The 11,248-nt window shown below is 41.9% G+C and overlaps 1 protein-coding gene and 1 long non-coding RNA gene across 2 annotated transcripts; both read left to right on the forward strand.

Moving 5' to 3' along the window:
- The first annotated feature begins 2,875 nt into the window (after positions 1 to 2,875).
- Positions 2,876 to 4,090, forward strand: LOC127931940 (uncharacterized). The gene is made up of 4 exons (XM_052526093.1): positions 2,876 to 2,915; positions 3,017 to 3,154; positions 3,379 to 3,717; positions 3,828 to 4,090. The coding sequence occupies exons 1-4, from the start codon at positions 2,876 to 2,878 to the stop codon at positions 4,088 to 4,090; spliced, it is 780 nt and encodes a 259-aa protein (XP_052382053.1).
- A 579-nt stretch (positions 4,091 to 4,669) lies between these two features.
- Positions 4,670 to 5,591, forward strand: LOC127932435 (uncharacterized). The gene is made up of 3 exons (XR_008145288.1): positions 4,670 to 4,812; positions 5,016 to 5,106; positions 5,217 to 5,591. It is a non-coding gene; the product is annotated as an uncharacterized LOC127932435 (long non-coding RNA).
- The last annotated feature ends 5,657 nt before the right edge of the window (positions 5,592 to 11,248 follow it).

An 11,248-nucleotide genomic window follows, 5' to 3' on the forward strand; every position in this document is an offset into this window, starting at 1 on the left:
AGCTTCCTCTCACTGCTCACTCCCGAGCTTCCTCTCACTTCTCACTCCCGAGCTTCCCCTCGGTCCCGAGCTTCCCCTCGGTCCCGAGCTTCCCCTCAGTCCTGAGCTAACTCAGTCCAGTGGGGCCCGTTGTTAGGTTTCCTAGGCCAAGGTTAGCGGCGAGGGTCGCTACTCAAGGGACACTAAGGAGGTGGACTATGACAATTATGGAGTGGGGTCCAGCGCCAGAGCCGCCACCGCGGACAGATGCCCACCCAGACCCTCCCCTATAGGTTTAGGTTGTGCGTTCGGAGTCCACACCTTGGGGGGTGGGGGGGTTCTGTCACGTTCTGTCCATCGTTCGTCTGTGTTTTAGTGTTGGTCAGGACGTGAGCTGGGTGGGCATTCTATGTTGTGTGTCTGGTTTGTCTATTTCTATGTTTGGCCTGATATGGTTCTCAATCAGAGGCAGGTGTTAGTCATTGTCTCTGATTGGGAACCATAGTTAGGTAGCCTGTTTTGTGTTGGGTTTTGTGGGTGATTGTTCCTGTCTCTGTGTTTGCACCAGATAGGACTGTTTAGGTTTTCACTTTTCTTGTTTTGTATAGTTTGTTCATGTATAGTCTTTATTAAAAACATGAATAACCACCACGCTGCATTTTGGTCCGCCTCTCTTTCACCAGAATAAAACCCTTACAGCCGAATGTGGAAATCCTGGGCTGAATGTAAAAAAACACCCAATCCTCCCCAAAACAAAAACTAAATAGATCCCTAATACATCACTGTAAAACTGTATACAATGTATATCTGTGTTGGTTTCATTTTATAATATGAGAACTGTTAGCATTTCTAGATAGAACTGAGAATACAATCTAGTTGACCTCTTGTTATGTCACTGTGTTTCAGGTGTTCAGGGTCAGAGATGCAACAGAGTGACTTACACCAAGAGGAGAATCTGTGTCTTGAAGGGGTCAACAGTGGACATATCCTGTACTTATGTTGGTTATTATTCCACCACATCATCATTCTGGTTTAGAAGTGATAAGTCGACCCCTGAAGACCTAACCACTGACCCAGGGTATGCAGGTCGTGTGGAATACACTGGAACATACAGAGGTCCCTTCACCCTGAGAATCACAGATCTGAGAGAGGAGGACTCAGCTGAGTATCGCTTCACTTTTAAAACAAATAACATTGAATGGGGTCATAGTTTCCCAGGAACAACTCTGTCTGTCACAGGTAATACTGCACTGTATGATACAACTGTAAATCATAATGAATTACAGGATAAATATATGAACCATCCTGTTAACACAGAGGTGTATGTGGTTTTATACATATTGTTTCAGGTCTGCAGGTGAAGGTGACTCCTGCTGCAGAGGGACAGAAGACACTGACCTGTATCACCACCTGTACTCTGACTGACAACCCCACCTACATCTGGTGCAAGAATGGACAACATCTAGATGAGAGTACCTCCCCCCAGTACAAAGACCCAGTCTCCAGTAACTATGACGATAGTTACTCCTGTGCTGTAAAAGGCCATGAGGATCTCCACTCTCCTGCAGTGTGTGAGTGTTTCTTTATTAACAATACTGTTTAACCTCTGTGTGTTGGTTTCACTTTGAGAACTTGAGAACTTTTAGCATTTCTAGAAAGAACTGAGAATACAATCTAGTTGACCTCTTGTTATGTCACTGTGTTTCAGGTGTTCAGGGTCAGAGCTGCAGCAGAGTGACTTACACCAAGAGGAGAATCTGTGTCTTGAAGGGGTCAACAGTGGACATATCCTGTACTTATGTTGGTTATTATTCCACCACATCATCATTCTGGTTTAGAAGTGATAAGTCGACTCCTGAAGACCTAACCACTGACCCAGGGTATGCAGGTCGTGTGGAATACACTGGAACATACAGAGGTCCCTTCACCCTGAGAATCACAGATCTGAGAGAGGAGGACTCAGCTGAGTATCGCTTCACTTTTAAAACAAACAACATTGAATGGGGTCATAGTTTCCCAGGAACAACTCTGTCTGTCACAGGTAATACTACACTGTATGATACAACTGTAAATCATAATGAATTACAGGATAAATATATGAACCATCCTGTTAACACAGAGGTGTATGTGGTTTTATACATATTGTTTCAGGTCTGCAGGTGAAGGTGACTCCTGCTGCAGAGGGACAGAAGACACTGACCTGTATCACCACCTGTACTCTGACTGACAACCCCACCTACATCTGGTACAAGAACGGACAACGTCTAGATGAGTCCACTTCCCATCAATACTCTGTCAATAGTTATTATTCAGACAGTTACTCCTGTGCTGTAAAAGGCCATGAGGATCACCACTCTCCTGCAGTGTGTGAGTATGAATGAAACTAGTATTTTATGTAGTATCATTTAGAACCAATCAGAGTTGTATGACTTTCTCTATCAATATTCTTAACTATATACATTGGAATGATAAACAGTTTTATAGATCTATGTCAATATACATATGGTTTATTATTCAAAATGAACCTGTCCAATACATCTATAACATTGAGTCTCATTATGGTTTCAGGAATTGATCAGTTACATTTTGTTTCAGGTGTTGTGGGTGAGAGCTGTATGAATGTGACTTACACCCATCAGAGTATCTGTGCTTTGAAAGGGTCAACAGTGGACATATCGTGCTTTTACGCACATCCCAGTTGGCATGATGTCACAGAAGTGTCCTGGTTCAACAAATGGGAGACTGGAGTCAATAAAGACCTGAGCCTGAACCCAGAGTATGCAGATCGTGTGGAATACCATCGACAAACAGAAAAGGACTCCACCCTGAGAATCACAGACCTGAGAGAAAGTGACTCAACTGAGTACAAGTTCAGATTTACGACTGATAAGGCAAGATGGGGGTACAGCTTCCTGGAACAACTCTGACTGTCACAGGTAACACAGCACATTATAACGTTTTGAAGAGTCATGATGTTAATAATTAACTCAAACCAATTCTGAACCATTGACTCTTTTTTTGCTCTCCTTTAATTCAGGTTCCCAGGTGGAGGTGACTCCTAAATGGAGATCAGAGTTGAAGACACTGACCTGTAGCACCACCTGTACTCTGACTGACAACCCCACCTACATCTGGTACAAGAATGGACAACATCTAGATGAGAGCACCTCCCCCAGTACAAAGACCCAGTCTCCAGTAACTATGAAGACAGTTACTCCTGTACTGTAAAAGGCCATGAGGATCTCCACTCTCCTGCAGTGTGTGAGTGTTTCTTTATTAACAATACTGTTTAACCTCTGTGTGTGTGGTTTCACTTTGAGAACTTGAGAACTTTGAGCATTTCTAGAAGGAACTGAGAATATAATCCAGTTGACCTCTTGTTATGTCACTGTGTTTCAGGTGTTCAGGGTCAGAGGTGCAACAGAGTGACTTACACCAAGAGGAGAATCTGTGTCTTGAAGGGGTCAACAGTGGACATATCCTGTACTTATGTTGGTTATTATTACATCACATCATCATTCTGGTTTAGAAGTGATAAGTCGACCCCTGAAGACCTAACCACTGACCCAGGGTATGCAGGTCGTGTGAAGTACCCTGACAAAGAGATGTATAAAGATCCCTGCATCCTGAGAATCTCAGATCTGAGAGAGGAGGACTCAGCTGAGTATCGCTTCACTTTTAAAACAGACAACTTTGAATGGGGTCATAGTTTCCCAGGAACAACTCTGTCTGTCACAGGTAATACTGCACTGTATGATACAACTGTAAATCATAATGAATTACAGGATAAATATATGAACCATCCTGTTAACACAGAGGTGTATGTGGTTTTATACATATTGTTTCAGGTCTGCAGCTGAACGTGACTCCTGCTGCAGAGGGACAGAAGACACTGACCTGTATCACCACCTGTACTCTGACTGACAACCCCACCTACATCTGGTACAAGAACGGACAACGTCTAGATGAGTCCACTTCCCAACAATACTCTAGTAATATCCTAGTAGTGTTGGGTCATTCTGTGGACAGTTACTCCTGTACTGTAGAACACCATGAGGACCTCCACTCTCCTGCAGTGTGTAAGTATGAATTAAACTACTATTCTACTTAGAAAGCATCAAAAACGTTATATCAATGAGAATATAATTACTGTTTTATCTATCAATATTCATCATTACATAGAAATTACAGACAATGTCATAGATGTTTGCATGTCTATAGTTAGAATGTTCAGTACCTCAGACACTTGAAGAATAGTTTAGTAGAGACTCAAGTCCTAAAGTGTATTATTATTGTTCATGTTTTGTGTAAGTGATAGTCTTAGATAAGTGAGTGATAGTTTTAGTAAGTGAGAGTTTTAGATAAGTGAGTGATAGTTTTAGTAAGTGAGAGTTTTAGATAAGTGAGTGATAGTTTTAGTAAGTGATAGTTTTAGATAAGTGAGTGATAGTTTTAGTAAGTGATAGTTTTAGATAGTTCTCTGACTTTAGATATGATTTATTTTTGACATGACGTCATTTGAGGTAGTTTACTACAATCCTGACCCTCTGACATATTCTCCTTTACTAGATGCTCCAAGGAACACCTCAGTGTCAGTCAGTCCCTCTGGTGAAATAGTGGAGGGCAGTTCAGTGACTCTGACCTGCAGCAGTGATGCCAACCCACCTGTGGACAAATACACCTGGTACAAGAAGAACGTAGCCTCAGCAAAAGCATCAGGACAGAGTTACAACATCACTAACATCATCTCTGAGGACAGAGGAGAATATTACTGTGAGGCCCAGAATGGAAGAGGATCTATGAACTCTACAGCTCTGATGATCATTGTAGCAGGTAAAATACATGTCAATACAAACCTACATGTTTCAATCTAATCTTAATCATTATGTTTTGGCTTATTACACCTTAGGGTATAACTAACTATACATTGGGTTATAAGATCCCTTAACAAGTATTGCATTAATGTCCTGTATTATAGTTTATTTTTAGTTAATTATATAATAACATGTGCTCATATCATCCATTTGATCTTTTAGGGAAACAAACCCCAGTTCTGACTGCAGCTGTAGGAATCATAGTGGTTGTTCTGGTTCTCATCCTCTGTCTCTCTGGACTCATGTGGTTCAGGTGAGTGAAAATGCATATTATCATGTTGTTCATTATTTAAATGTAGCCCTCTGATTTGTTGTTAACTTCATTTATGAAGTAATGTATTTATTAATTAATGTGCAAAACAGGAAGAAGGCCTCCAAACCCACCGACACAAGAGACACAGCAGACGTTGGACAGGTGAGTCTGTTGTAATCAGAAGGAGACTGTGATGACTGTATTCTTTGTGGAACATTTCCACTCCTCATGTTGTCTGTCCTCTCTCTCCATCAGGGAGACTCTAGTCCAGTGTATGACAACATCTCAAACATGGCCATGAACTCTACTGCAGCACAGACAGAGTCCACATACGACCAGGATGATGTTCACTACGCCAGCGTCCACTTCTCTCGTCCCAAAAACCAGGAAGTGCCTCTGTACTCCACCGTCCAAGTGCTTCAGCCCCAGAAACAGGATGAGGATGTCCAGTACACTGCTGTGAAATTCAACCTCCCCAGTGCTGCCACCCGGTGAGCATATTCTGCATTAAGGTCATTCATATGCTGCAGTTTATTGTAGGAGATGTCATCAATAAGCAAAACAGTTGACCCTTAGTGAACACTATGAACCCAAACTATGAACCCAACAATGAACCCAACAATGGAAATCTCAGGACAGTTACTATGACATGTCTATAATGAGGGAGTGATGTGATGATGGTTTTGAGGAACTGTTCTTCTGTTCCAAATGGCACCCTATTCCCTATTTAGTGCACTACTTTAGACAGAGCCCTATAGGGTGCCACCATTTGGGACGCTGTCTTTGTTTCATTTTTGTTTCTCTCTTCAGACCCGCAGCAGCACAAGCAGCTGAGGAGGACTCCTCTGTTCTCTACAGTACAGTCAACAAACCCAGAACCAAGAAGACCTGAACATTACAAACCCAGAACCAAGAAGAACTGAACACAACAAATCCAGAACCAAGAAGACCCAAACACAACAAACCCAGAACCAAGAAGACCTGAACACAACAAACCCAGAACCAAGAAGACCTGAACACAACAAACCCAGAACCAAGAAGACCTGAACACAACAAACCCAGAACCAGGAAGACCTGAACACAACAAACCCAGAACCAGGAAGAACTGAACACAACAAACCCAGAACCAGGAAGAACTGAACACAACAAACCCAGAACCAGGAAGAACTGAACACAACAAACCCAGAACCAGGAAGAACTGAACACAACAAACCCAGAACCAGGAAGAACTGAACACAACAAACCCAGAACCAGGAAGAACTGAACACAACAAACCCAGAACCAAGAAGAACTGAACACAACAAACCCAGAACCAGGAAGAACTGAACACAACAAACCCAGAACCAGGAAGAACTGAACACAACAAACCCAGAACCAGGAAGAACTGAACACAACAAACCCAGAACCAAGAAGAACTGAACACAACAAACCCAGAACCAGGAAGAACTGAACACAACAAACCCAGAACCAGGAAGAACTGAACACAACAAACCCAGAACCAAGAAGACATGAACAGAACAAGTTTGACAAAAACCTTGTATAAATATAAATAAAACCTTGTATCGGGGGTTTGTGGTATGTGGCCAATATACCACGGCTAAGGGCTGTATCCAAGTACTCAGTGTTGCGTTGTGCATAAGAACAGCCCTTAGCCATGGTATATTGGCCATATACCACACCTCCTCAGGCCTTATTGCTTAAGTGTATAATAGCAATAACAAACTTCAGGGGTTTGTGGTATATGGACAATATACTGTACCACGGCTAAGGGCTGTTCTTGAGTGAACATGCCGTGGTATATTGGCCATATACTGCAATCCCCTGAGGTACCATTATTGCTATTATAAACTGGTTACCAACATAAATTGAACAGTAAACAAGTATTTTTGCATCATACCCGTGGTATATTGTCTGATATACAGTATACACTTCTGAAATTCTGTTTCAGCCAATCAGCATCTAGGACCCAAACCACCCAGTTTATAATGGTATGTAATAATATTTTCCATCCAGCAGACACTTTTATCCAAATTCACTCAGTCATTACAGTCATGTTCAAATACATGTATGTGTAGTCCCAGCAGTGTCACGCTCGTTAAAATGGACGGTGCAAGGCACAGCGTGAGTTGGGTTCCACATATTTATTTGCAGTGAAACTTAAACCAAAAACAAGAAACATACAACGACCGTGAACTACGTGGTGCTGAATGCACTCACACAAAACAATATCCCACAAAGCAGGTGGAAACAGGGAACCCTTAAGAATGATCTGCAATTAGAGACAACGAACATCAGCTGCCTCTAATTTGGAACCATACTAAGAGCACCAACATATGAATGAAAAGACTAGAACAGCCCCTAGTCATTCCCTGACCTACAACACCACAGAGAACAATGGCTCTCTATGGTCAGGGCGTGACAAGCAGCAATTGAACCCATGCACCATGCTGTACAAACTGGGCCACACAGAACTACTCTATTCACACTTAGAGTAGGAGTTCGGATCTAGGGTCAGTTTTGCCCTTTAAACTATGATGAATAAGTAGGACCTTAACAAAACATTTTTTTTAATTGTAAACATTTCTGATTACAGCATCTTTTTCCCAAAATGTTGTATTTCTGAAGTAGGCAACCTCAAGGTCCAGTTGTATTTTATATAACTATATATGTTTATGTTATATTTCTGAAGTAGACAACCTCAAGGTCCAGTTGTATTTTATATAACTATATATGTCTGTATGTTATATTTCTGAAGTAGACAACCTCAAGGTCCAGTTGTATTTTATATAACTATATATGTCTGTATGTTATATTTCTGAAGTAGACAACCTCAAGGTCCAGTTGTATTTTATATAACTATATATGTCTGTATGTTATATTTCTGAAGTAGACAACCTCAAGGTCCAGTTGTATTTTATATAACTATATAAGTCTGTTATATTTCTGAAGTAGACAACCTCAAGGTCCAGTTGTATTTTATATAACTATATATGTCTGTATGTTATATTTCTGAAGTAGACAACCTCAAGGTCCAGTTGTATTTTATATAACTATATAAGTCTGTATGTTATATTTCTGAAGTAGACAACCTCAAGGTCCAGTTGTATTTTATATAACTATATATGTCTGTATGTTATATTTCTGAAACAATCATCAGACTTGTGAGACTATATGCTGTATGAAGCTTAGAACCAGAAAGTCATATCTGCTTCTATTGTATTGTATTACTTCACATGGTACTATTCGATGATACACGTAGTATAAGTTTGGTATATTTGTTTGTTTTTATGTCCAGGAAAGAGTTCTGCTTGATGCAGGTTTCTTATCGCTTTTATCTAATGTTGTTGTTGTTTTAAGCTGGTGTGTGAAGTGTGACTTTAATGAATAAACTTAATCGTCATTGTTTTCACCTTGTTATAACATTATCTTCAATGGAGAGAAAATGGAAAGCTTTCAAAATCACACCTCTTCTGCTTAACAGTACATACAGTCACTACAAATAAGAAATGTACATTGGTTTGGAGAGCAATAGTGGTTAATTCACCTTCATCATCATGAATGCACAAAATATACAGACACTTTCAGAAGGAGCAATAGGCGGCAGGTAGCCTAGTGGTTAGAGCATTGGACAAGTAACCGAGAGGTTGAAAGATCGAATCCCTGAGCTGACAAGATAAAAATCTGACGTTCTACCCCTGACAAGGCAGTTAACCCACTGTTCCTAGGCTGTCATTGAAAAGAAGAATTTGTTATAAATAAAATACATCATTGTTTAGTGAGAATAAAATACATCATTGTTTAGTGAGAATAAAATACATCATTGTTTAGTGAGAATAAAATACATCATTGTTTAGTGAGAATGGGATGTCATATAGAATGAGTGCTATGGTCTCCAACATGGCGTGGCTCTTGACCCCCTAACTGTTCACTGACCTTCCAAGGTAGGTGTCTCTCTTTGGGGACATAGAGGGTTAGAAGGGAGAATGGAGAGGTACCTTTTAAACGTATTCCACAGTTATTATAATATTGTATGACATAATGGCTGTCAAGCATGTAAATGTGGCCGCGTTCGACATTACAGCCGACTTTAAAGGCGAGTCCAGACTGAGTGACCTACTGACCTGACTGACCTAAGGTAATTATTTATCATGCAAGCCGATTTTTAGATCAGTCAGTCAGTCAGAATGTACCCGTCACACGTCACAGTTTTGATGCTCTTGAACACAGCATTGTGTGAATGAGGAAGGAAGCTCTCTCTGAATCAGCATATTGGTCCCTGACATAGAGTTGGATAGAGGGCACGGCTTTGCATCTTTTCATGATGGGTTCTGTGACAATACCGGCAGCTCAACTGACGGCGCTCTCTATTTTAAAGTAGTACATTTCTTCTTCTTCAACCTCCATGATTTTAATGACAGTCGATAAACAAACTGAAAGGATGCAAACAATGTTATGCCCATGCTTAAACAGCCTTTGTAGCTAGTGTGCCTTTTATCCAACTCTATGGTCTTTCACAACTTCAAAGTTGTGTCAACCACGGACCTCATACCTCACAGTCAGTATCTGTTTCTTCAGACTGACAAATAGTTCATTACAAGACCTCTCTCCCCTTCACTCTGTAAGTATGCTTGACAATATCTTAAAATATGTATAATTTATTGTCTACAGCCATGAATCCTAATCCTCTGTTATGGGCATGGCGATGCTGTAGGAAATGATGTTGTTTTTGTTTTTCTATTATGTACAGTTTCTCTGTAGATGTATTTTTGCATATGAATCTGATTGGGAGATATACTGTATAAGTGCTTTCATGTATCAGACTTTTTTTTTTATCAGACTGTTGTGGAGACGTTTGCATGTTCTTGTGAGGGTTCTGAGAGTAGTAGACTGTGGTGGAGAGGTTTGCATGTTCTTGTGAGGGTTCTGAGAGTAGTAGATTGTGGTGGAGAGGTTTGCATGTTCTTGTGAGGGTTCTGAGAGTAGTAGACTGTTGTGGAGAGGTTTGCATGTTCTTGTGAGGGTTCTGAGAGTAGTAGATTGTAGTGGAGACGTTTGCATGTTCTTGTGAGGGTTCTGAGAGTAGTAGATTGTAGTGGAGACGTTTGCATGTTCTTGTGAGGGTTCTGAGAGTAGTAGACTGTGGTGGAGAGGTTTGCATGTTCTTGTGAGGGTTCTGAGAGTAGTAGACTGTGGTGGAGAGGTTTGCATGTTCTTGTGAGGGTTCTGAGAGTAGTAGACTGTTGTGGAGACGTTTGCATGTTCTTGTGAGGGTTCTGAGAGTAGTAGATTGCAGTGGAGACGTTTTGCATGTTCTTGTGAGGGTTCTGAGAGTAGTAGACTGTGGTGGAGAGGTTTGCATGTTCTTGTGAGGGTTCTGAGAGTAGTAGACTGTGGTGGAGAGGTTTGCATGTTCTAGTGAGGGTTCTGAGAGTAGTAGACTGTGGTGGAGAGGTTTGCATGTTCTTGTGAGGGTTCTGAGAGTAGTAGACTGTGGTGGAGAGGTTTGCATGTTCTTGTGAGGGTTCTGAGAGTAGTAGACTGTGGTGGAGAGGTTTGCATGTTCTTGTGAGGGCTCTGAGAGTAGTAGATGTCAGAGTACGACCCTGCCTCATACAGGAAGCGGCGCAGGTCCTAATCCAGGCACTTGTCATCTCCCGTCTGGATTACTGCAACTCGCTGTTGGCTGGGCTCCCTGCCTGTGCCATTAAACCCCTACAACTCATCCAGAACGCCGCAGCCCGTCTGGTGTTCAACCTTCCCAAGTTCTCTCACTTCACCCCGCTCCTCCGCTCTCTCCACTGGCTTCCAGTTGAAGCTCGCATCCGCTACAAGACCATGGTGCTTGCCTACGGAGCTGTGAGGGGAACGGCACCTCAGTACCTCCAGGCTCTGATCAGGCCCTACACCCAAACAAGGGCACTGCGTTCATCCACCTCTGGCCTGCTCGCCTCCCTACCACTGAGGAAGTACAGTTCCCGCTCAGCCCAGTCAAAACTGTTCGCTGCTCTGGCCCCCAATGGTGGACCAAACTCCCTCACGACGCCAGGACAGCGGAGTCAATCACCACCTTCCGGAGACACCTGAAACCCCACCTCTTTAAGGAATACCTAGGATAGGATAAAGTAATCCTTCTCCCCCCTTA

This window comes from Oncorhynchus keta, chromosome 10, assembly GCF_023373465.1.
Source record: "Oncorhynchus keta strain PuntledgeMale-10-30-2019 chromosome 10, Oket_V2, whole genome shotgun sequence".
In the NCBI taxonomy this organism is placed as follows: Eukaryota; Metazoa; Chordata; class Actinopteri; order Salmoniformes; family Salmonidae; genus Oncorhynchus; species Oncorhynchus keta.